The sequence below is a fragment of the Leopardus geoffroyi genome, chromosome B3, assembly GCF_018350155.1.
Source record: "Leopardus geoffroyi isolate Oge1 chromosome B3, O.geoffroyi_Oge1_pat1.0, whole genome shotgun sequence".
In the NCBI taxonomy this organism is placed as follows: Eukaryota; Metazoa; Chordata; class Mammalia; order Carnivora; family Felidae; genus Leopardus; species Leopardus geoffroyi.
The window spans coordinates 98,825,256-98,852,376 of record NC_059337.1 but is presented as its reverse complement, the minus strand read 5'-3'; the positions used below and the strand labels follow the sequence as shown (position 1 = coordinate 98,852,376).

The 27,121-nt window shown below is 42.7% G+C and overlaps 1 protein-coding gene across 9 annotated transcripts in view; it reads left to right on the top strand.

Annotated features, from left to right (window-relative positions):
• TRIM9 (tripartite motif containing 9) overlaps positions 1-25,607 on the top strand; it is a 112,532-nt gene extending 86,925 nt beyond the window's left edge. Inside the window, exons 6-13 of one of the 9 annotated variants that reach the window (XM_045450935.1) lie at positions 370-515; positions 1,709-1,847; positions 14,294-14,482; positions 17,110-17,151; positions 17,556-17,579; positions 18,434-18,737; positions 21,384-21,546; positions 23,580-25,607. In XM_045450935.1, coding sequence (XP_045306891.1) covers positions 370-515; positions 1,709-1,847; positions 14,294-14,482; positions 17,110-17,151; positions 17,556-17,579; positions 18,434-18,737; positions 21,384-21,546; positions 23,580-23,642 — 1,070 coding nt within the window. In that variant the 3' untranslated portion in view covers positions 23,643-25,607. Of the gene's footprint in view, positions 1-357; positions 516-1,708; positions 1,848-14,293; positions 14,483-17,109; positions 17,152-17,555; positions 17,580-18,433; positions 18,738-21,383; positions 21,547-23,579 lie in introns of all 9 variants that reach the window. The other 8 variants (XM_045450936.1, XM_045450934.1, XM_045450939.1 and 5 more) reach the window with 8 other exon arrangements.
• Positions 25,608-27,121: the final 1,514 nt, after the last annotated feature.

The following is a 27,121-nucleotide window of genomic DNA, read 5'->3' as shown; positions in this document are numbered from 1 at the left end:
TAAAATTTTCAGCCATGTTATGAGTTAAATAGACTTTAGCGGTCTGGACCGGAAACCCGTCCCCCATGTAAAACGTTTCCCTTGGGGATGATGTCTTTAGTCCTCAAGGGGGCGAGAACAGAGCAGTTGTCTCCCCTCCAGTTAAGGTAGGAAGCCCCACCATGAGCTTGGGAGAAGGCAGCACGGCAGCTCAGGAACTGTCCCCACTCCTGGAGACTCCTGAAGGGATCCAGTTCAGGTCGTCCCTGGGCCAGCTACTTAGTGGAGCCACGTGTTGATCAGGGGAATGTTAACATTCTGAGACACCGAAATGTTTGCAGCTCAACAGAAACCAGGGTCACACTAATTTCTGTTTAGCTTCCTCTCCAGTCCCAGCAACCCCCATCCTGCAGCTGGAGGAGTGTTGCACTCACAACAACAGCGCCACACTGTCCTGGAAACAGCCACCTCTGTCCACGGTGCCTGCCGAAGGCTACATTCTGGAGCTGGATGACGGCAACGGTGGTCAGTTTCGGGTAAGCAGAGAACCTGCTACTTGTCAACCAAAGCCACTGACCACCTCAGAGAGCCCACCATGGGGTCTCAGGCCAAGCTTCCCCATCTCTCCTAGAGCCAGACCATCCTGGCAGGGCCTGCCTGCCCTTCAACTGAGGCTTGTGTTCTCCTTGAACCATTAAAGATGGGTGATGGAGTCTCTGAGTAGAAACTGCCCTATGCTTCTTCAGAGAAAGCGGATGCAGTGCTGTAAGCTCTGGGGTCAGACTGCGTGCACCCATATCCGGACTCCACCATTTAGCTGTGTGACTGCCCATTTCTCACCTCGTTGAGCCCTCGGGACCCCCTCATTTGGAAAATGAGGATAACATTAACATGTACCTTATGCATTTTTGTTAAGAGTCAATTAGATAACCCGTATGCAATTCTCAGCATGCCAGGATCCCCAACCCCAATCGTGTTAGTATCCCACCAGACAGTCGTCATTTTAAGGCTGTGCTTGGAATACAAATTATTTTTACTCATTACATCAGCATAATGTTGCAAAGCATACAGCTAAAGAGGGAGGCACATGCCTAACCTATGCTAAAGATGCATTATGCTACGATTTATTTTAAGCCTTTGAAATGTCATTCTTCCTCCAGCCCCTGTTTCCTCCCCCTTCCCTCTGTACCACGATAAAACCGATATTCCTGTGACTTTGAGGGTAGTCTTTGTGACAGTTTCTGAAATTACCAGTGGAGTTATAAACATAGCAGAGACCACCCTCATGTTTTCAAACCAGTTTTTAAAAATCTCACGGAAGGATAAAGAGCTCGGTAGGTATAACATATTTATAAATGCCAAGTTAATAATAGTATGCATAATGCTAACTAAAGCACCCAGTTTTAATTTTTTAAGCCCTAGCCACTAGTAAGTGGCATTCATTAAGGTGTGAGGCCCATGCTAAATGTAAGGCGCTGTGTCAATTTGCACACATGACCTCCATATATGCTCATATAGCAACCTCATAAAGTGGGCATTACTGTCTCCGTTTTACAGATGAGGAAACTGAGACGAAACGAGGTCAATTAAATGGCTTAGGATCTCACAGGATTTGAACCAGATCAGGCTGACACTAAAATGCTTGCTCCTAACCTCTGAGTGACAGTGCCTCCCCAACCCCTCACGGGAGATGGCGTTAAACGGTGGCCTGTTATTTGTTGACCCTCAGGAAGTGTATGTTGGAAAGGAGACGATGTGCACCGTGGACGGTCTTCACTTCAACAGCACATACAACGCTCGCATCAAGGCCTTCAACAAAACAGGAGTCAGCCAGTACAGCAAGACCCTGGTCCTCCAAACGTCTGAGGGTAAGGCCCTTCAGCAGTATCCCTCAGAGCGAGAACTTCGAGGCATCTAAAATGGCTGGCAAGCCCGGAGGTAACCCCACCACTGCCCACATTCTCAAGTGTTTCCATGACTTGCTCTGCATTCTGGCACAAGGCCGCTGTTCCTCTCCTGCCGTTAGAGAGCCCATGGTATGTGGATGTGATCAAACCAAAGAGTCCACAGCAGCAGTTCAAATGGCCTGGGGCGTCGGCTTCCTTTGATAACATTCTAAATAAGCTGCAGTTGAAGAAGCTGAAAAATGAAGGCCTGAATGTCCCCCCCGGTGTGTGACACAAATGTATCTAGGCTCTAGGGCAGGCTCCCATTCTCCACGATACACATCACTTGCCAGTTTTGCCCAGATGATTCTAAATTGCTTTGTAGTGCTTGCTTGTTTCTGAGGGTGGGACCGAGGTTCTTTCCAGCTGTGGATTTGTGTGACTGAACATGTTTCCAGTGGGTGTGGGTGCTAGAGCTATTCAGAGAGGGCCTGCTGGCCACTCCTGGCTTCCCCAGCACGGACCGCTTCCATCTCACCCAAAGCCGAGGCCGGCGGCGCCTGGACTGAGGCTTCCTGTGGGCACCAAACAGGAAGTGACCAGCAACTCCGCATTACCTCGCCATTTTCACCTTTGCCCATCCCTCTAGGCTTGGTCAGGCCACCTTAGGGTCACCACACAAGGTCACTCTCTAGCGAACACTCGCTCCTTGGCTGTACTGCAAATAGTTTGGCCATCAAAGACAAGCCATTCCCCTCGGAAGAGGGGCTTGAATTTGATGACCGGGTATAACCTCTGAGGCTTTTAACATTTTCATTTTAAAAGCAATCACAGCACATGAAATTAAACCTATGAAGAGGTATTTGTGGTTGATGCCAAAGCATTTTCAGACCCCCTGGGTGTCATTTTAATCACAGAAGTGACCCCCCACCGGCATTCCCCCATGACCTCCGTCTGCAGAACTATAATTGTGTTGATTTTGTTCAAATTCAAGATGTTAGCTAAAAGAACTGTGGTGGTGTTTTTTTCCCACGTCCCACAGACCTTGGCATGTGCCAGCCACCCTTAAAATGGTTCACATGGTTAAAAACAAGCACAACTTCAAATCCCGCAGCAAGGTTGGCAGGTCCCTAGCCATACAAACCGTGCCTGGGGAGCAGGGGTAAGTCTGTGAGGGACGGTATTCGAAGGGAAGGATTCGCTGAAGGGAAAATGGCCGCGTGACCTATTCCCGTCGGGTTATGGGGATGTGGCAGCGACAGCCTCCCGAATGATCACGTTAGCAACTTCTCTCTGGGATGACCTATCCGCTTGAGAGCAGTTGCCTCTTTTCCCAAAGCACCATGCTAAATGCTAAAGCCCTCAAGAGTTGCCTCGATGCAGGGCAGAAGGCCCTTCCTGATGATGGCCTCGTTTCCCACGTGCGTACCAGGCATACAAGGCGGTTTGATTGAAGAGTGAAGTGCATGCCATCAGAGCAGGGAGCCAGTTTGCAGCAATGTTGCTAATATGTGTCATGAGACCTCCTATTTCTACTCATAATCCATCATGGAAATCATATTCTTCTGCTAAAATCAGTTATTAGCATAGCAGCTTGAGCATTCACGTTTCTCTTTTCATCCTGCAGGAGGATGTAGTTTCTCAGTTTCTCTTAATGTTCATAAGATTATGGTGTCTAATAAATTCCAGGATTGGAACTGCGATCCCCGTCACAGAACTGGGGGTCATTTTCTAAGAAACTAACGGAACAAGTCCTCTTCCAACAAAGAAACTGTACTGTAGAAATTAATTTCCTCCATGAATTTTATATATTGTGTACAAATATAAGGTATGTATCTAAATACAAAGAAAACCTTATCATCTTGTAGATATCAGTATTCTCTGTTACTGCCCAGAAGTGATTTTCTCATGATGAAATAAAGTTCACACACATACTTTCTCCATAACTTTGGTTTGTTCTATTTGTTTCTCCCTCATTCTAATCCATTCAAATGGTGAGACAAGGTTTAGAAAGCAAGAAAAAAAATATCATGAATGGCCAATTAAAAAGAAAAAAAAGATTTGATCAACCTTGTAATGATAGAGAAAACCTAGAGAATTAAAGAGTCATATGTAGATATATATATATATATATGTGTGTGTGTGTGTGTGTGTGTGTGTATATATGTATATACACACACACACACACACACACACACACATATATATATATTGTGTTTTTTTTAGAAATCAGTGAGAAAAATGCCATTGACAGAGATCAATACATTAACTGAACTTATATTATCCTCTATTAATCTTACTTCCTACAGCTCCTGGAAAGGTTTGCTTTGGAAAACATTTTTTTTCTTTGCTGCTATTGGGGGTGATGTGGTGGTTCGTTTTGGCTTTCTATTGTAACAAATCTTGTGCGGTCTTTGTAGCAAGAGCTAACCCCTTTCCAAGTTTCAAAACAAAAATCTGTATTACGGAAGGGTATTATTTCATATGTGATAGCAAGTCTGACTTGTATTTATATGCATTTAGTCCGAGGTTTAAATCACTTATCACTTATACTGTTCGAAATGTCATAAAACCATCTGCTGACTTACAGGTAACATTATGCAGGGGAGATCACATGTCCACATTGTTAGAAATGCTGACCATTTTTTCTGACAGCAATTCTGTGTATTTATTGGGCAGTGTTTGGTAAATGTTCACTGTCTGTTACGCTGTGAGTTTAGAGGGTTGAGTAGATGTCGTCCCTGCTTTCATGAGCTTATAGTCTAGGAAGAGAGATGGTCCTTAAAAAAACAGACACACGGCTAGTTATGTACATACAAGTTATTATAAACCCTGGGAAGGAAGGAAAAAGGACTAGTAGGAAGACATAATTTGTATGCGGCCGGGGGGGGGGGGTGGGAATTCATCAGGAAAACAATGAAAATAATGTAATTCAATGGAAATGATAAAGAATGTGTTATTAAAAGAGACAAGGAAAGGAAAATGCATTATTGGATGAATTCAAATGTGGTTAGTTCCCTGAAAGCAGAATTCTTGGAAATATACCTAAAACAGCCATGCAAATAAAGCCAGTTGCAGATCTAAACCAAATTACCCCCCGACTGAAGAAGAAATAGAACTATAAGCAATTAAGAATCTTTATGAAATTTAAAAATAAGGCCCACAACCCCAGTTGTATATATTTTTAAAGTAACCCATTTAATAGCCACCATGGCTGTGTCACAGTCTTTGAAACCATCTGCAAAAGAGTATCCATTATGTAATAGGGCCTTGTTCCTACTAGAGTTCTGGGGCTTATTCTGTGTGGGAGACTCCTCCTGAAACAAAAAAAATTTTCTAGGCAAGGCTGAGAACAGAATAGGAAAACCTCCTATTGATGTTTCCCTATTTTCCCTTTATCTAACTAAACAGACTTACCTTTTTCTTTTTCTTTAATTTAGAGAGAAAATGAAATAGACCGAAGGTAACATTCCTGGGGCTCAAATAACTATTAACTGGCTGAAATGAGAGGGTCTCTCTCTGACCCACCTCTCAGAGGAGAGAATTGCGAGCGAATTGCTTCGCACAGTCTGAGCATAGGTGGGAGTCCTTCGGGGAAATTAGAACATGAAGGGTGGCACTCTTTACTCAGTATATACTCTCCAACACAAATCTTTGTGTAAAAAGATTATCTTCCTTAGACAAATTCTTAGAATTAGAATTATTGGACCAAGGAGTAGGAACATTTTTAAGGCCCTTGATCTGTGTTTCTAAATTGCTTTCCAAATAGATTTTACACCAGAAATGTATGAGCCATTCCGTTTTTTAAAATCACCTTACTTCTACTTGGAGTTTAATTTCAACTAACAAGCAGCCCCCTAAAAGTAAGTGTTTCTCAAACAGGGCTTTTGAAGTTTATATTTTCATGGAAATAATATCTCAATTGTTTTACATCTAAGAGCTACATGAAATATGTTACAACATATTGCAGGGAAAATGAATATAATCTAAAAAGGAGAGAAGACTTCCCAGAGAGTAGAGAGACAGAAATCCAAACACAGGGAATAACTGTATGCAAGGCAAAAACTTCAAAGTCTGCCTTGAGCTGGCTATGATAAAGAAACCTCACTCATTCAAAAGCATTAATTGAGCACCTCAATTTTGTCAGGCACTGTGCTGGGCCCAGGGTCACAAAGATGCATGAGACATGGCCCCTGCCCTGGAGTTTATAGGCTCCACCCCTCCTCCCTCCTGAACTCCATGGCACCTGACTCAAGAGTGCCTGAAAACTATGGTATCTCACCTTTCTAGAACTAAGATATCCACCCTGAAATCTAGATGGTCATCTTACAATCAAGAAGTGACAATGACCTCTTACTGGCAAAAAAAAAAAAAAAAAAAAAAAGGTGGGGGGGGGCGGGCAACAAAGTTCAGGTGTAGACACTCCTGTGTCTTTACAGCAGGGCCCCTGGTCTCCCTCAGTTCTTGCTTACTCTTACTTTACACACAAGTCCGAGAGCTCCTTGACCCAGCTGGGAAGACCACAGCAGACTAGGATCTTCACATTAGAAGAGACAAGAAGGGTTGGTGATCAGGGAAGGTAACAGAAAACTGAGAACAGACCCAGAGAAGGGGGGAGTCAAAAGAGAGCATTCTGTGGCTTGGGTTCTGATTAAGGAAGAAAGCATACATGAATTTTAAAAATATTTCCATCTAACATTTAAAAGTACATTTTCTGGAACCCTTCATAATGAGCATTAGGTGTCTCTCAGAAGGCTTTATGGGATCACAGTACAATATACACTGAGAAAACTATTGCAATAAACTGCCTCATTTCTACATTGTCCGGTAAAAGAGTCCATGAAAAATGACAGCAACATGACAGCCAGCAAGTATTTTTAGGAGACTGAAATCCAGTGGAGGAATTGTATAAAAACTATCCATTCTATGTTTCATTCTAAGCTTCTGAGGAAAAACTAGGAATTTTTTTCTGTTCACTCTAAGACAGCTATTTAGATTCCAGACTACACCTTCGTGCCCACTGCTAATGTAATGTCTAAACCCTTCTCCTGTTCTGTTGCTGCAATATTCCAGATTTACCCTGTGTATTAATTCCCTGTTGCTGCTCTAACAAATTACTACACTCAGTAGCTTAAAACAGCACACATTTATGACCTTACAGTTCTGGAGGTCAGAATCCTAAGTGGATTTCACAGCAGAGATGCATTCCTTCAGGTAGTTCTAGAGGACAATCTGTTCTCTCTCCTTTTCCAGCTTCTAGAAGCCACCTGTATTCCTTGGCTCCTGGCCCCTTCCCCCATCTGCAAAGCTAGCAGTGTAGCATCTTTGAATCTCTTCCTGACTCTGAACCTCCTGTTTCCCTTTTATAAGGAGCCCTGTGATTATCTTGGGCCCATGTGGATAATCTCTCCATCTCAAAATCCCTAATGTAATGATATCTGTGAAGTTGTTTTTGACAGTAAGGTAATGTATTCACAGATTCCAAGGACTGGAATCCTACCACACTCTAGGAGGAAGTATTAGCATTATTATCTCACACTGCATTGGGGAAAACTGAGCCTTCCAGAGGTTAAGTGATATGTCAAACCCGGGCCTTCGGCCTGCAATGCCCAGTGTAGTGCACTCTGGTGCTGACATTAGAACAGTGCTATTTGCGATCAACCAAAAGGGAGGAAAGAGGGAACCCTATCCTAAATCTGTTTGCTAAGTGTGTGAAACATCTTGTCAAAATGCAACAGCATTGCGTAGCTGTCTCATGTATTCATCCAGAAACCCCAGCCAGAAATGGACTTTAACACTTTCAAACAGTCATGTTAGAATTTTGGTGAAAAAAATAACATTCGTCCTTTAAGAAGGAGGTGTGAAGAGGCTGTCCTTTCCAACGTCATATCCAAGCTCCTACTCAAGTCCTGTCCTTTTCTTCTGTCTCTGCATTTCCACTAGCTCCCCCCTCTTTCCTCCCCAGAGTGAGTGCTTCCCTAGAGAGGCCCTTCTCCTCTGTTGGTACTAGAGTATGCTCTTGGCTGGCAGTGACAGGTCGCTGCTTGGGGGAAAAAAGGGAATGTCAGAGTCACCTTTTCAAGGTCCTTGAAAGATCCTACCAAATGAGGTCTGGGTCTTGGAGCTCTTGTGCGGTTGAAACCACAGAGCCATTTCTTGACAAAAGCTCTCAGCCCTCCAGATTTCAATTGTGAGAAAACTAGAGAGAAGGTAAATAGTGATAGAGAATCAGTCTTTAGAGGATGCTCTCCAGCATTTTCTTATCTGAATGTCCACAGGAGCCATTTCCTCAACACTTTTCAGGATTGTCTTGTGTAATGATAATAAAAGGGTTAAGATTCTTAAAATTACATCTTAGAAAATGCTTTCTAAAAGAGGGCATAGAAGATGTTATTCATAACATTAAAATGTCTATCCCCCCGCCCCCGCATTGGATTGTTAGCATCATACTCCCCCTTCCAATGTGATAGCTCCTTCTCCTGCACATTAAAGGAAATAATCCAAAGAATATTCAGTGGTAGAAATAGAATATGACCCCAGAGTAGCCCCAGATGCATCTGTCCAGAATCTCTTTGCAGATATTTTATAGTGACTTTGGACCAATGTAAGTACTGCACTCTTAAATCCTGATGTCTTGAACCGCCGGCCCCCCTCCACCCCAGAGAAGCTGTAACCTTGTGAGGGAAAAGGACCCTCATCTGATCTCAGAAGAACAACAACAGGAAACTCTCTGCTCACCCACTCCCCATGACCAAAATCCCAAAGGGGAGGATGATGTGTTTGCCTTTCAATCCCTAACCACCCCAGTCCCCAAAACTGCTCCGTTTAGAGAAGAAAGATTCACCCTCACGCAGTATGGTGCAGGATTTGGAGAATGATATATTAGGTTCATCTGCACAAAGCCTGGCCACCTCTGAGACCACTGGCATGTGCCCATGGCCTGTGGCATAGACTTTACCTTTTTGTGCATTTCCAAGGCACAAAAGAGAAACAATGGCTTTGTCACTCCCAAGGTATTATTCCCCAAGAATTGATCCTGCCTAGGTCCCTGTCATGTCCTACCACAACTGGCAGTGTGACTTGGGATGTGTCCCTTAACTTCTCTGGACTTTAGGGGTTTTTGCTTTGTGGTTGTTGTATTTGGGAAGGGGGGTGGGGAGGCTTCTTGGTTTAGGGGGGTGGTTTTATTTTTGTTTTTGTCTCCAAAACTAGAGACTTAGAGCAGATAACCTACAAATTCTTTACAATCTGTACCCCCTGGTTTTCTTATATGGTTTCTGTCTTCAAAAGTACTTGTGAAATCTGTTAACTGTTTCAGAAAATGCTATGAACAGGCATAGACACCTCCCCCCTCCTCCAAGGGTCTTAATAGGTCTTAAAGATCTGCCTATGATACTGAGAATTCAACAATAATAGAAAATAGTTGATAAAGGGTCATATAAGGAGAAGTATATTGTCCACTGGAGACATTTTTTCCTATGCCTCTGTTTTATTTCTCCTCACTCAGAGCATCAGAGCTCCCAAAACATTATTTAGTTAGAAGAATGTGCATTTCCAGGACAAAATCCTCAAGGTAGGTAAATCATACTTGAACAAATTTGGGTCGATATTACAAAATCCAAAGTGAGAAGCATGATAGGTTTCAGAACCCAGAAAAGAGAGATACCTTGTTCCTCTCAATGTTGACAACATGCATGATATCCCAGGGAACTCCCTGAATTTTTCCATAGAACTGAATTGGATCCAGACCCTGTCTTTGGTTTTGGGGAATATGCTTTGCAGTTGACACTCTGGAGAGCAGTTTAGTCCTTTGGGATCTTTTGTATCTATTTGAAATATAGGAATTTTTGGTTCTTCTGGTGGTAGTTACTTATAAATAGCTCCATGATATAATTCTAAATTGGAGTGGAGATTTGATGACAAAGTACGCAATTGTCCCAGGAGTGGTAAGAGACTATTTCATTTCTTCTCTTAGAAGGAATTTTTCAAAACATATTTGCTTCTCACTTCCCAGTTGCAATTAATGCCACACTTAAGAGAGCTTAAATACCACCTTTCATTGTAAGTTATGTGCCAGTTGGACATAATTGTGACTTTGGATGCTTATTAGATCATTTGAGGAATCTCAGCCTCCTTCATTCATTTCTTTGTCTCCTAAAGAAGGCAAATTATTTTACAGATGGTTTATAATTGAACTGAAACTCATGTTTAATGCTGTTTGTGCAGTTCTTACTGGCATATTCTGCCTTACTGTGCTTTGAAATATAACTGTCTTGTCAGCCAAGCACCCAAGGGCTGTCCAAGTTATGAAGCTGTTTGCTACCAGACAAAAAGATGACCAAGAATTCTACCAGTCACAAAGAAAGCTGGATTAGCATACACTGTCATAAGGAAGACCTGTCAGTTTGCTTTTCCTCTTTGAATTCCAAAAATAATACGTCAAAGACTGATGAGAAATATTTCTAAAATATTCTACCACACTACAGAAATCTTTCACACTCTGTACATGTTGGAATCAGTCAAGAAATTCTACCTCTAGAAGATTTTCTCTAAATTATTATTTTTTCTGTGGTCAGTTCTCCTGCCAACTTCATGTTTCATAGCTGCTCAGTTTTAATACAATGTCTTCCACACAGTAGGTGTTCGGTAAATGTTAACTAATGAACAACAGCAACAAAAAGTATAAACACTAAGCCAAACAGGAGTACAGTACCTACACATTCTTTTTTAATCTTGAACCCAAGAGTCATTAAATAATAAGTGTGATCCCCAGTTGATCTTTGCTTTGATAATTCTTAACTGCTTCTTTAAAACAGAGGCCTCAACTCCTGAATCCAGCTAATGCTGGGTGGGAAGGGAAAACAGTCTAGGCAAGGGCAAGAGGAAAATGGTGGTCTTTGATAGAATTGATGGAAATTGTGTCTTGATGCATTCCCATTATGACCACTGTCTCCACCCCAGAGATTCAGCTGTGCCTAGAGTCACCATAACAGTATTCAGCTGACATTCTACTGCTCTTTCCATTGGTCTTTCCTGATAAACTGCTTTTACTCAGCAAAACTCTTCAGCAGACAGATTACTGCATGGAATGAAACATGACAAGAAATTAAAAATCTTTTAAGGCGCTACGTGTCTTTCTCTAGTGATATATACATTAAAAATTAATAGTAATGATCCTGTGGAATGCCTGGGTGGCTCAGTCAGTTAAGCGTTTGCCTTTGGCTCAGGTCAGGATCTCACAGTTCATGGGTTCAAGCCCCACATCAGGCTCTGTGCTGACAGCTCAGAGCCTGGAGCCACTTCGGATTCTGTGTCTCCCTCCTCTCTGCTTCTCTCTCTGTCTCTCCCTCTCTCTCTCTGTCTCTCTCTCTGTCTCTCTCTCTCAAAAATAAATAAACATTAAACATTTTGAATAAAAAATAATAATAATGATCCTGCATATTAGCTATGATCTGAAACATGGCTTCCATATCATGTATTTTGGGGGAAAAAAAAGATTAACTTTGTTCCTATTTGTCTTGGCTAATAGAATACTGATGACTAAGAAACTTTCTCCAGATCTCAATAGTTGTGCTTTCAAGAGGAGGTGAGGGAGGAGGATGTACATCCTTCCTGCGTAGCTGTGTGTATATTCATTGTGAGTTGTGTGATTTGGCTAAACCGGGGAGTGGCAATACTGTTCCCAATATTGTCATATTATCTTTGGTTCATGTTTTTGAATATGTCCAGAGGGGCAAGACAATGAAAGTAAAGATTTGAAATCCATACCATAGAATAAGGGTTGGAAATAGATTCTATTTAGCCCAGAAAAGGGAAGATTTAAAGGGGCTTGCTGACTGTCCTGAAATACTCGAAGAACTAAAACTATCTTGGCCCCAGATAGTAATGCTACAATTGATGAGTAAAGATCCCAAAGAGGAATATCCAGAGCAATATAAGCAGTAACTGTAAACTGGAGAGGGGCTGCCCAGAGGCAATGAGTTCTTCCACCCAGGATATCTCAAGGGGAAGCATGATGATTGCTCCTTAGAAGTTACCGAAAGAAGCGTCTTCCTCTAAGACTCCTGTAATCTAAGATAACATCAGGTAACATAGATGACCTAGAGGCAACTGACCAAACATTTGTACTATGTGCCCATGGGGAAGGGCATAAAGGGGCACTGTTGTTTAGGCCTGCTGGGATCAGGTGGAAAACACTCTCTCTCTTGTAATTCATTTGGAAAGTTTTCACAACGAGGTAAGAAATTTTTTTAGACTCTCCTTAGAGAACATGAGCCCAGGTGAAGAGTATGAGAGGCCATTGGTGGGAGAAAAAAGACAGAGATGGAATGGTTGGATATTAAATAAGCTTGCCTGAAGAGAGGGCATAGTTCAAGAGTGAGAGAAGTCCAGGAAAATTGGGTCATCAATATAGTGGACCCACATAAAAGGATAGAAAAGCAATAACTATTTTAGTGTCAAGTTGTTGATTGTATGAATGACCACAGCTACTCACAGCCCCCACCCCACAGAATGGTGCCATCACCAACTCAGTACTGAGAATAGGAAAGGTGAGTACGATTCATGATGGCTTGGGTATGGTCCCTGCGATCTGGATTCAGTATATATCTCTTCCTTGGTTTTCAGATGATGACCTGGAGGTTCAATATACTCTGAAATTCATTTTACTATGTATATCCTTTCCCTTAATTTTTAAAGCAACAAGTATTTTCAATATAATGAATTGATTGCTACCACCTGGTGAAAAATACATTTCCAAGCAAATTCTTGTTAATGAAAAATCTTTTACTGACATAAATATGGCCTTCTCTTCCTAAACGAAGCCCATGTCAGTTTGTGGTGCTGTATTTCAAAATTTTTCCATTAAACTAAAAGACTAGTTCCCCCTTGAGACAATTATAGAATCAGAATCATTTCTTATTTAACATTTTTGAGCCAAGAAATGACCATGTACGTCAAATCACCGAAATTATATGAAGTTTAGGTTGAAGAAATTTTAATATATTGTGATTGGGAACACAACACCTTAACTCCATAGATAGCAATTCCTTTTTTCTGGGATCTTTTTATACTTCTTAAAAAGAAAATTCCCCAAGGATAAGAGTAAAGCCCAAAAAGCTAATTTTAATATTGTAAATTCAGAAACTAAAATGGGACTGACTCTTGGCAGTTTCAACTGAAACTAGCCAATCCCCTTATTCTGAGCTTTGCAAATAGGATCGTGTTATACGCGCGTGTGTGCGTGCACACACACACACACACACACGCACACACTTGAGTTATTTTGGCTTGAACATGTCCACAATAGTATTTTGATAGGCTAAGGGTATGTTCAACACGAGAAGCATGCTGACATACTCAAACCAGAAAAGTATCCCTAGGAACATCCTCTGGCCACAAAAACAAAATTATTTTTTCAATGAAAAGATGGTTGCTTGGTGTTTTTGGACATAGAATATTACCATTGTACTGTGTCTATTTCTTAAATTATTATTGTCAAACTGTGTTCTAAGAAGGCCCCAATTGATAAAATATCTGTCTCTGACCAGACCACCCTGCTGCATAGAACCAGCTCTTGTTTGACAAAAGAGAAAGGAGTGATTTTAGCAATTTAGAGAAACTATCTAATAAGCGCTTCTAAAACCAGGTCGGATAATCGATAAGTCTTTATTTAATATAATAGTGACCTTCATGCCATACCCAAGTATCTGAAAATAAAGACAGTTTTGCCACCAACGCACCTTACCACTGCCCCAGTTTGTTTATTATTAGACAACCAGAGATGTCCAAGTGGCATTGCTGGGGTCTGATCTTAATTCGGAAACAAAGGTAAGGCTCCTTCCCTGATTACTTGCTCAGCCCTATCTTCCTATCCTATTCAAGAGCAGGTCTTGTGTGCTAGTACACAAGAAAAATCATCTCGTCCATTCAGAAATGGAAATATATACATAAGAGAGAAAAGGGAAAAATATGGAAAAGCAAAGAGTGGGTAAAAAAAATCATCATTTCCTAAACAAAAACCCTTTAAGAGGCCATTGTTATACAGGTAGTAACTTCCTTCCAAGGTAGCCAAAAGGGGTTAAGTGTTACTCTTGGTCATCAATGGGTAAAATCTACCTCTAAAGTTTCTAAATTCAACTCTAAAATATTGAATTAAAAGGGAACCTTCCAAGATACTGTCTCTACCACTGAGAATTGGGAGAAGTGAAAGCAATTGTCTGTGATATTTGAGGTGTCCCGTGCTCTTGAGTCCTGGCTGCTGAGAGTGCCCTCCTAGCCCCAAGCCACGTTGGTTTTATAAATGCCTCGTGGCACCTGCGGGATGGATGAGGCTTTGTGCACATGCACTGGTAAGGCAGGTCTTGGGGAACCGTGCATGGGCAGGTACCAGATTTCTGATCTCTAGTTTGCGTTGATCTTACATTTAGACACAGATTCAGAAGAACAGACACTCCCTTTTCCAGTGCCTTCGGAAAGATTGCCGCTCCGTAGAATGAGTCCTTTCTCCTCCACCCTTAATCTACAACCCAGCTTTCCCGGGAGATCCTACTTTGATTTCCGACCCTCACCCCACCAGCTGAGCTTGCATTCCTCTTTGCAGTCTCTCAATGCACCGGGTGAGCTGAGCTCGTCTGACCTTTCCCCTTGATCTCTCTGTGCCTTGATGGCATCTTCCGAATACCTGTTTTGTTCTTGCCATTCATGTGCATGGAGAGGGCAATGAGCTAGTCTCTATGTCTGTGGCCTGCTTCCGGTCTGAGGAGCATTTGGATGCTGGAGCTTTGTGGCGTTCTTGTTTGTGTGGTGTAAGGCCCAACCATCGAGCTGTGGTCAATGTACAATGGCATTGGACAGTGACGAGCGAAATGGTTCTTTTTGCACAAGCTGGTACCGCCACGGATAACCCGCTCCGTCATCACATGCAGTGGCATCGCACGGCATAGGCTGGCTGAGTGGAGGCTGTGGCCTTCGTTTGGAGATTTGCAACCCTGCTGTATCCAGGAAACCAGCTGTGTCTGGGAGACTGGATCAGTGCATCCAGCTCATAGTGGTCTGATTAAACATAGACTCAAGAGATCTTTATTGGAAAAATAAAGTAAAAACACACCAACAACAGAATGCATCCTACAAAGCGGGCAAACCAGAGAGCAGAAAGTGAAAGTATTTTCTGCAAAAGCCCGTGCTCAATGGTAGGACGGTCTGGCTCATGGCTGATTTTTTTCCCTAGCGAAGGGGAGGGATCATCACTAGCCAAATTAGAAACCCTTAACTTGCCTAAGGCCCAAAGATCCAAGTCATGGAAAAGGCTGGCTTCCCCCAAGTTTCCTACAGCCAAGCAGGTTGTGACAGAGCTTCAGGCTGATTTCAGGGAAGCTAGACACGCGTTACTGTGCAATCAACTCTGTCTAGCAAATAGAACCCGAAAACATCTAAGATGCAGACCTATTTGATCTCTTCAGGACTATATTGTAATCGTGGATACACGTGGTGCACATTTCACATTTCCAAAGGTTTCTTTTGTTTTTTATTTTCTTCTTTTTGCTCATCCCACATCCCGGAATGAAGAAGGCCACAGCATGACAGTGCAAAAAGGATGCAGGGACTTCAAGCTCCCTTTAAAACGACCTTTTTCTTTGTGCTTTTATGTTTCTTATTGTTTTTCTGTGCACTACTGGCTTTCAAGACATGCTTTGTTATGGAACTCTTTTCACCTGTGTCCAATGTACTGAAATATTGTTGTAGTCTTTGTAACACGTACTGTCTCGAGAATAAAATGAAATGTGGATTTGGGGAGATGTGATGGCTGTATTTCACAGCATTGTGCTCATTGTATCGTTGAATCTTAAATGTATGGTGGTATGTTTTAAATAGTGTAAAAAGATTTCAGAGAACTTGTTTTGAAAAAGACTTGCACAAGGCATGATTCATTTAAAATTTTCAAAAGCCCTATTTAGATTCTACAGGTTTATTTCCAAAGTGGGATAGGCGATTCAGCTTTAATCAAACCCCTGTGGTCAGTACTCACTGTGCTGTAACCCATGAATAAGAATTTAAGTGATAATTGGTGGAAATTAAACATAAAAATCATCCATGAGTTGGGAGAAGATGATTCTTTTGTCTGTGTCATCCCATAGTAAAATAAAGTAACCAAAAGTAAGGTCATAACCTTTCAATTTTGTGTTTTAACTTAATCATTAGTCCTTTTTTTATGGTAAGTTGCTATCTTAATTCTTAAATTATTTGAATTCAGTGTATTATCATTTGATTGTTTTAGAAATTACTTTATAAGGGTCTTACTGACTTAAAAAAATTAAATGATCCTTTCTAGGGGATAACCTAGTGTTCCTCAAAAATGCATTTTCCAGCTCAGTCCCCAACATGACTTGAAACTATAGTTTATATACCTTTGAACATTTTAAGACTAGACTGCTTCCTCCCCCCAACCCAGTTTCTCATGGAGTAGCTAGGGGGTATCCAAATCTTCTAAGATTTGGAGGGGGTGAAAAAGTTCCACAGGTGATTCTAATATGTCTCTGAGACCATCTTACCTCCACCAGGGCCCCCTCCCCTCCCTTCGGTAAGAAGAACTGATATAACAAAATGATCTGAGAAGGGGATGAAGTAATTTGTTTTACTACATTTAATTCATGTCATTATTAACAATTATCAGATGCTTTTATTAACATACACGTTACATTCCATGTTCATTTATACATATATGTGTCATTTAACTTGGGCCCAAGTCACGACAAAGGCCTTCCTGTATCACCAGAGTTAGAAGTGCATGGACAAGTAATATAGAACAGAGTTTTATCAAGATCTGTTGGTTTCTCCATTTCAATTGGGTGAATTTTTCTCATTTTTATTTTGTATTTTATTTTGTTTAGCTTCCCTCCCACCCCACATTTTTCTCATTTTAAACAGTAAGCCTTCTTAATATGGAAATTTTAGTGGAAAAGGTTGAGCGTGGGGAGATGATAAACATTTAAGCTGTATAGTTTAGCATCAGTTGGAGGAGGATTTGTTAAATGGAAAAAAGAAAGATGTACTTTTCGCTTTGAAAGAGCAAGAGAAACAGTTTTTATCCAGAAAACTAAACAAAACAAATATAAAAAGGGCTTTGGTTTTTCATGAATCAGGCCTCTGGTGACTCTTTTCAGCTGGTGCTTTTTCGTTGTATACAAATAATTTTTATCAACCTGGTTGCTGTTTCGTAGCTTTGATGTGTAGTATCTCTTTATAGGATGCAATTTTGAGACACAATCTGCACCTTACTCTCAATTAGGCAAGTACACCTACTGTGATTGTCATCTTTTACTTTTGTGGTTGGCATGCTCAATCTCCTTCAGCAAATAAATGGCGGCAGCTTATTTTATGTCAATAAAATTGTCTAATTGTCATTAAAATCCTATTATAAGTTTCTCAAATACTTGGAAAATGTATTTTTAAATTTTATACCTAGAAGAAGGTTACATTCCCCCCCCCCCCATTTTTCTTAAACACCAATGCACTCTTTATGAGCACTCACGTGGGTAAAGGTACCAGTCAGACCAACTGTTGTAATGTTTGCAGTGTCCTAAATTGAGTCCTTTTTTGGTATTAGCCTATCAAAAGAGACCTGTTTTCTTATCAATGTCAATTTTGCTTCCTATTTCTCTCTCCCATGCCTTTCACTTGGAATGACAACAGTTGACATTAAAAAGCTGTTGGCAGGTATGGAATAACCTTATTCTGTTACAAATAGCAAAGACCAAAGTGCATGTGAGGTGGCTCACAGGTTCAGTAAATCAGCAATGACATCTCTCCAGAGTGTGTTATTGGTAGGCGGCATTTAGAACTCGAGTCATAATGATGTGTTCAAAGATGTCATTCTGTGTTCACCCGATGTCCAAAATACCTGCTGCTCCAGCAAAATAGTTTACACGTTAGGGTCAGGAGTAACATGCAAACTGTTATTTTTAAGGTACAAAGCAAGCAACCTGTCTTAAGTCCGAGTCACAGTCACTCATGAACATCAGCTCACGTTGCCGACAGCTTCGCAGCCTTTAAGCTTCCAATACCGCTTAAGGAAGTTTTCAAAATGACTAGACTTCAGCACTTCTGCCGAAGGGATATTTGCTGGTTTCACTCAGTGTGTTTTATCCCTCCTCCATCTAGGACTGTAGATCCTAGCCTCCCCGCCTCAGGGTTACACAGGCATCTTAGCGCACCCTCTCCCTTTATGTCTCTGGTGTACTGTTGTCCCAGTCACCGGGTGAAGGGACTTGCACCTTCCAAAATCGATGCCACCTCACTCCCGGATCACCTGGTTGGGAGTGCAGTCTGAGTCAGGTAACCCCTGCTGAATCGGTCTTGTGTCCTCCGTCTGCTTCTGGGTGCAGACAGTGCCACCTCCCAGGACGTGCCCCCGGTCTGCTCACTCAGGGCCCCCTCTGGCCCCGGAAGCCTCCTTCCTGCATGGCAGCATGAAAACGGGACACGACACTCCTCACCCGCGCAGGAGCGTGTTGCGGCATAGAGCTCGCTGGGTCTGCCTTAGTAACCGCACTCCCTTCTCTTGTTCCCAGTGGCCTGGTTTGCTTTCGACCCCGGCTCGGCACACTCTGACATCATCTTCTCCAATGACAACCTGACTGTGACCTGCAGCAGCTACGATGACCGGGTGGTGCTGGGGAAGACCGGCTTCTCCAAGGGCGTCCACTACTGGGAGCTAACTGTAGACCGCTATGACAACCACCCTGACCCTGCCTTCGGCGTGGCTCGCATCGACGTGATGAAGGATGTGATGTTAGGAAAGGACGACAAAGCTTGGGCAATGTATGTGGACAATAACCGGAGCTGGTTCATGCACAACAACTCGCACACCAACAGGTACCCAGCGGCCCCCAAACCGAGCCTTCTTCACGTTGGCTTCTGGTCAAAAACGAGAGCCCAGGCTCAAAGTCCTGTTAAAGAGATGACATTAAGGGAGCCAGGCAGGTGGTCTTCAGTGGGTAGCACGGGAATTCTACCACTCTCCATCTCAGTGTTTATTTGTTTATTTTATGTGTGTGTGTATATATATATATATATATATATATACACACACACATATACATATACGTATGTATATATACATATACATACATATATATACATATATATGTATATATATACACACATACATATGTACATATGTATATACGTATACATATATATGTATATATATATGTGTGTATATATATACACATATATATGTATATATGTGTATATATGTGTGTATATATATACACATATATATGTATATATATATGTATGTATGTGTATATATATATATACATATATGTATATATGTATATATATATATATATATGATGTTTTACATAATGCCAGAGACATGAGCACTTTCCTAGGCCCTTCACTGTTCTATGCCACCATGGCTGGAAACTAAGGATTCCAATGCACATCCATTTCATGAAAACATCCCAGGATTCTAAAATCCCGAGCTACAACTTCCCAGGAAAGTCATTGAGTTTTTCTGAACCTTCATCTCCAAATCCACCAAATTAGGATAATAGTATTTTTTCATGTGGGAGTGTTCTCAAGATTAAATGAGATAGATATGGGGAAATGTGTCACATCAGAGGCATCTGAAAACAGAAGCCATTGTTCTTCTTGTTATGATTATTATTACTACCACTGCCCAGAATAGAAGCCATTCATTAAAGTAAATCTTATGGATGTCAGTTTGGGTAACTTGAGAACCTTTAGCACCTACTCCTTTGGGTAGGACTCTCTTATTATCGTATAAATTTGATTTGTTTGCTGGGGAAAGAGAACATAGAAATCTCCTTAGGTTTGCCTCTAACAGCAAATATAAGCAATTATAATTTAATCTATGCTACACATTTTCCCCCTACACTTCCTTTATCATTTGGTTTGTGTAAGTAGAGAAGTGTTTTTCATGGATCCTCATCCACCTTATTCTCAAAGATTTCCCTGAGATACACTCTCACTGGTGTTTCAAGGAAAAAAATATAGAGTTCTATTCAGTCAGATCAAAAGGAAAGCGAGTCTGGCAGTGGTAGGCTGGTGGGCTCCACAGTCTCACCTTTTTCTGGATACATCATCTCTACTCCTTCCCTAGCCAGTAGGATTCTTAGGACCTCCACTTCCTACTCCCTTAGACATTTTCTATACATCTCCACTCAGGTGTGCGTTGTCCACTATCGCTGAAAGTGAACATACACGCCCTTGCAGCCTGATATCAAATCCTTCTAGATGTAGATGAGCGGTCACCTTTGGTGATTTACACGTGGGGGAGCCCTCAGTCACTAGATTCCTGATGCCATTCCCCGAGGTAGCACACTTGCTTTTCCCTTCTAGCTTCTTTATTTTGGAGTAAAGGAGTAAAGAATAACACAAGTGTCACACTATGCAAAAAAAACCACGTTCTTGAAGCTGAACACGTCTGCTTGCGTGCAGACTGCACGTCGCCTGTGCTGTCATTGTTGAAGCTGTGATTAACAAGATGCAACGTACAAGCCTGTCTTTTAACCGCTATGTACAGTCTGTATTCTGCATGCCGGGGGGGAGGAACAACACTTACCAATTTGTATGCTCTGCTGAGATCAGGGTGAAGCTCAATATTGCTAGACCTCAAAGAGTTGGGAAGTGGCCGGTAAGACAAATCTGGTCATCCGTGTTAATGACTTTTGAGAAACCACCAACTGGAGCATAAGACATACTTTGTTTTAAAATGACATTTCAGTGCAGGTTCTTGAAAACCACTCCATCTTCTACAATATAATTGTTTCACTTTGCAGGGGAGAATCCTCTTCGATGTTGTCATTTTATGGACAGCCTTCTCAATTCAAACTCAACAGGCCAAAAATTAACATCTTTCCGGAATGAGTTTTTCTATTTAATGAGTAGCATAAGGCCCCAAATCCAATTTTTCATGCATATGCTTTAGATTTAGCTTAAGTGCCTCTTTATTTTGACTTTCAAATTAAGTCATTTTGGAGTTGATGTTCAAGCCACACCATTTGTGCAAAGTACACAGCACAGCTGTAGGCAGAGCTCTGATAGCCCAAAGCCTACTTTGTTTTTTCTTGCACTTTACTGATTTGTTTTCTGCTGCTGTGGTTCAGTGGTAGAGACCTTCTGAGAAAGAGTTCACCCTCAGCAACAGCAGAGCAGTGTGGTTGACTCTATATTCTCAACAGGGGGCGCTATCTCCCCCCAAGGGAGTGAAAATTAGTGTGGGGGTTGGGGGCAAGCAAAACATGTTACTCTTTTCATTCACAAAGCACAGATATATACACAACACAGAAACATACGCAGCATATCTGTGATATGAAAATTTTGTGAGGAGGGGTGATTAAGGAAAAAAGATATTTGAAGATGCTCCTCAGATGTGGGGAACGATACTCTTAAACAGGCCGAGAAACACTGGTTAGTCAAAAGGGTTTGTACATTTAGCACAAAAAGGGGAGCTTCTAGAATGATGACACGTGATGTTTTCTTTTCTCACAGAACTGAGGGAGGAATCACCAAGGGGGCCACCATCGGGGTGCTCCTCGACTTAAATCGGAAAACCTTGACATTTTTTATCAACGACGAACAGCAGGGGCCCATAGCCTTCGAGAACGTGGAAGGCCTGTTCTTCCCGGCCGTCAGCCTGAACAGGAACGTGCAGGTAAGCACCGCGCCCCCGGGTGTCACCTCGGCTTCCGCTCGCTCCGCTTCAAAGGCTGCCCGCGGGCAGTACATTGATCCCCGAGACAGGGAAGCCAACCGTGTAAGGCCCAGACCAAGACACGGAGGAAAGGAGAGGGGAAAGGGATCAACGGTGACAACTGAGATGATTCCAGATCAGCATCAGCCCCTTCGTTAAGCTTGGACGCAGTCTAATGAACAGCGAATTGGAACTCTGTTCATGGTTTGCTATTGATCGTCCCCGAGGCCTAGATTCATCCCTAATAGGAACGAAACCCCTGAACCAGCTGGAATGAAAACAGATGGAATGACTTATGCAGAGCGCCAGAAGCACCCCAGAAGTGAAGGTGTGAGACTGAAGTTTTAGCACCATTATCAGAAATCCTGAACATCTTCTCTGCACTCTTACTCGGTTCTATTAGGTGCCACAGGGATAGAAAACAATCCCTGCGTATGGGCCACTTACTTAGGATTTACTGCAAATGGCAAAACTACAGGTTCTTCTCATGCATTCACTCAACAAACACCTACTGGGTGCCTTTAATACGTAAGGCACCATTATTATAATTACTGTAAGTATTGTTGTTTATCAGTGAAAACAAAACATGCAAAATTGTGCCCTCATAGAGTTACAGGAGATAGAAGAAATAATAAGCAAATTACTACGTTAATTATATAATGTGTTAGAAGGCAATAAGTGCAAGGGAGACAAGGCCAAGGGCAGGGCGAGGGGGTGGAGAGTGCTGGGGTTGGACGGGCGGGCAGCTGCAGTCTGAGGGTAGGTCTTATTGCTGTGGCAGGTGAGCTGAGCCTTGGAGGGGGGTGGGGAGCGAGCCGTGTGGAGGTTTCCTGGCAGAGGGAGCAACCAGGACAAAGTTTCTGAGGTATGAGGGGCCTCACAGGGGCAAGGTGGGACCAAGGGGCCACGGCTGGGGCAAAGATCAGAGAGCCGTGGGGTGCCCTGAGGGGCTGCCCCTACCCTTCTCACCTGGAGCTCTCATTATCAGCTGTGCACCTCATTCAGCAGACAGCCGCCTTAAGATACATAGGCCTTGGGAATCAAAACACTGCAGGTGATTTTTGCTCTGTTCAGAACCGCAGTCTCGGGAACTATTAAAACAACAAAAAAAACATTGTCGTTTATCAGTGTGTGCAGTAAAAGTGATTGTAACCCAGTGACCTCTGCCCTTCTCTCTTCCTGCGACTAGACCAGGTTTTCTGGGAGGCTGAAATCTAATCTCTCAGAGGTCAGCCTCTACCTTGGAAGGAAGAAAACCATAAATTGCCCTAGAAGTGAGTCTTAGAAAAACCTCCTTCGAAGTTTTCCACATTTTCAGCTGTTTCCCCTTCCCAGGAGTATGGCACTCAATGCTCTTCAGCGGTTTCCGGGATGTTCTGAGTATCTGGAGAAAGACTCTTGGGCTGGGGGAGACAGGGACGAGAAGGGGAGGGATGACAGCCCCGCATGGAACAGTTCCAGCCTCATCCGTGCAGCTTCCCACTGAAGTGCAAGGCTGCACGGAACCAGGGAAACCGTATAAGTGCCCATGTTTCTTCTTACCTGGCAATCACCTGTTCGTTCCCCATACGAAAGGCTTATCCTCCTGGGAGTGACTAGTGGACAAGTGGTAAGGGAAGGGTTGTCTGCTCACCTGTTCTCTATCCATGGACTTGGCAGTGTCACTGCGTCCTCGCCAACAGGCTTTGCTACCTGCAGATCAATGCCTGTGTCTTCGGTCATAAGGAACACGGTCTTCCCAGGATCCTTAAAAGAGGCAAATGGATGAGAACCATATTATCAAGTGTCTTCAGGATTTGGGAGCCCACCATGGTGGCCAGGCTCCTCGCACAGGCAGAATTCTACTAGAATTCTCTTTAACGTCTACTAGAATAGACGTTAAAGGAAGCCAACAGGGCCCCTGTTGAATTAGGAACACATGCCCTGTGCCCTGGGGAGGGGCATGCCGGGAGGGTTCCCGCGGTGCCTCCAGGACTCACAGTCTCGTCCCCCAGGTCACGCTTCACACCGGGCTCCCAGTCCCCGACTTCTACTCCAGCAGAGCATCAATAGCCTAAGGACAACGGGCCGGGCCGTCCTCACCTCTGCCTGAGAGAGCGACAGCAGGAGCTCAGCCAGCATGCAGAGGGAGCACTCCGGAAGCAGAGGGGGAGGAGGAGAGAAAAGCTGGACCCCCGTGTCTTCACACCCCACAGCTCCACCCCTTCTTTTCCAACCCCCCTCCTGCTCTGATGCCTGCCGTCACTTCCGCGTCCAGCAACAAAGGACCTAGACAGCCCACCGTGTCACTTAGTTTCCACTCCCAGATTTTGCTTTCATTTAACTTAAGTTTCTTTTAATGTAGGTGAGTTCTATTTTGTTTCTTTTCTGATCATGTTATTGGTGACTTACTGAACTGGTACCACCAAGAGAATATTCTCCTGATGACCTTTTTCTTAAGCTTTCTGACAAAGAGGTTGTAAAGAGAGGGGGGGAAGAATGAGTTGAATTTGGAGCTTGCAGTTTACCTCCTACAAGGTTCTTGCCCTGTTATCTCTCATGCAGAGTTAGCCCTGCATAGCTAGTCTTTGAGAGATGGGCAGAACGAATGCAGCATTGTGAAGTTATACTATCCATCGAAGCACAAAAATATTAGCCATAGGGCTACACAGAGGTTCACAGCACGTAGGATGATTAGGATAGGCCAGAAACCCTGGTCATCGAGTCAAACTAGAAAGTCTCTAGACATAGGCAGACCAGGAGATTTATGATTTGGTTCATTTATTTAATACAAGTTTTTAGTTGAGAACCTACTATGGACCAGGCACTGTTCTAAACACTGGAGACACAGTGGTGAATACACAGGTGTGGTTACTACCCTTCTGGGGCTTATATTCTCATAGGAAAGCAAACTGAATATAAAACAATTACAAAATTGTTATAAGTACTAGAAAGGGAATAAACAAGGGACAAAGAGGCTCATTGGCAAGATCTCTCAGATCCCCAAGAGCGATGCTAAAAATCTACACATTCTGGCCATAGCGGCAGAAACATACCAACTCGATGCCTTTTCAACAACGCTATTTTAATTATGGTACCTGCTGCCATTCATCACAGAGCCCTTCTTTGACAGAAATGACGTCAGCATTCTTATTTGTTAATGCTGCAATGACACTAAGCCTTAAAAATAAATGTGAAACAAAAGCAACCAGAGAGAGACCCCATTTTCAGTAATGGGGGATCTGAAGTTGCAGTCCACAGCACCCCCATTCTCAGGATCAACACGCTTGTCTCCATGTGTACCTGTGCCTGTCACAAATGACCAATCCGTCCACTCTGCTGCCATGCACAACCCAGCTCTCTGGAGTAGTTCAAACAATGTGTGGAAGAAAAATGCGATTGTGCGTCATGGCTGTGACTGAGAGCAGAACAATAATTCTCATTGCTTCTCTAGAGAGATAGACTCGCACAGGTTACCTTTCAGATTCTTTAGTTTGACATGAAGTTTTAGAAAATGGAGAACAGGGAAAGAGGTCCTGATCAGTTGCCTAAGCATTTGCCAGTGAGCCAAGAAATTCACCATGAAAAAACAAGAATAACAAATAGAAGAGGTAAGGTGGGAAGGCTAACAAACTAAAGTTTTGGCAAAAAATAATATATGTAAATAGCTGATTATTTCTTTTCATGCTTTATTTAGGTCGTTTCTATCAGTTACAGTGTTTTTCTAGTTAAGCGTACCTAATTTATTGAATGGGTGCTATCCTGTTTATGTCCATCTTGGTTTCTTGGCTACAGAAAAACTCTGTTGCAGGGCAACACTAGTTTGATATTTGATTTACTCTCCAATGAGACTCGAAGGCTGGGCCGCTGTAGACTCATAATTACTCTTGTTCTTTATTAAATTCATCTTGCTAATTAGATTTCTAGTGACTTGTAACACGTAGTTTACACAGAATGGCCATTGTAGATGCATACAGCTACTGTACTAGAAAAAAATGGATATTTCTGGTGTGCCAATAAAAGATTTTTATGAGGGAAGATCACATGTCTCTTCAGAATGTCGTGGTTTTTACCTAGTTGGGATGACAATTCACCTTTGTTGGAACCATATTTCTCCAGCCGAGTGTAATTAGAAAGTCCCCCGAGCTCTTGAAAATATTTGCTCTTCATCTGATTTCCTCGGGAGCCCTGGTGCTGTCTCCTGGTGATACCCACCTCCTGAATCTTAATTTGGTGTGAAACATTTGGAACTTAGATGCTGTTTGGGTCTGCCTCCAAATATCAGGGACTTACTTTAACAAGCCTGCTCCTGAGAAAGGCCATAAACGTGTATTGCAAAATACAGTGTCACTGACTTTTTCAAACCTGGTGCCTCCAACATTGCTTTGACTGGCTGAACCATACAGTTGTTTTTAAATAATCACAACAGTATTATTGTCATTACCCTTTTAAAATGAACTGTTTTTTCCGAGGTGGTTGGGGTGGGGGGGTGCCCGGTGGCGTAGTCGGTTAAACGTCTGACTTTGGCTCATGTCATGATCTCACCGTGTGTGAATTCGAGCCCCGCGTCGGGCTCTGTGCTGACAGCTCTGAGCTTGGAGCCTGCTTTGGAATCTGTGTCTCCCTCTCTCTCTACCCCTCCCCCACTGATGCTCACGCTCTCTCTCTCTCTCAAAAATAAACATTAAAAATTTTTTTAAAGAGGAACTGTTTTTTTAATGTTTATTTTTGAGAGAGAGAGAAAGAGAGAGAGAGGGGCACAGAATCCGAAGCAGGCTCCAGACTCTGACCTGTCAGCACAGCTCAAACCCACAAACCACGAGACCATGACCTGAGCTGAAGTCGAATGCTCAACCGACTGAGCCACCCAGGGCCCCTGTTTAGTTTAGTTTAGTTTTGTTTAGTTTTGTTTTGTTTTGTTTAAAGGAAAACATCACCTGCAAGCGGCTGACCTTGGTTTTCATCTCAGAGCAGCACACTAGGCAGTTGGAACAGCTCCTGCTCTGTGTCCACCCAGGTCTCCCCACATCCTCACCCCGTACCCTGAAACTTCCTTCTTCTTCTATGGGTCCCATTGCTCTCGCGGTTTTCTTTCCTTCTACTCTCTACCTAATGCAACCCGTTAGCCACTTTCTAGTCTTCTCATGGCACTAAGGTTAATGGAAATTCTGATTCCTGGCATTGCCTCATAGGATGATGAGGTGATTTGCAAAGATCTCATCCTATTTTCTGGAAGTGAAATCCCTTTTTTCTGCCTTTAATGGGTGCATTAATCTTTTGCTCATCTATTCAACTCACTGATAAGAAAGGAGGACTTTCTGTTGAATCAGGATTTTTGATCATGAATCAAGGGAACTATAGCAGTTAAGGAGGTTCTCGGATCACACTACCTTATGATTACTGCGAACATGCTAACGATACCCACATCTGTTTTTCAAATGTATGTCCCAGCTACTTCCACAGATACTGGCGTTTATGGAAAATTGGGTCTGACATAAGACATCACAGGTAACTGAGGCTTCCTAAACCTTGTCTTTATCCAAAGAGCCAGTGTTTC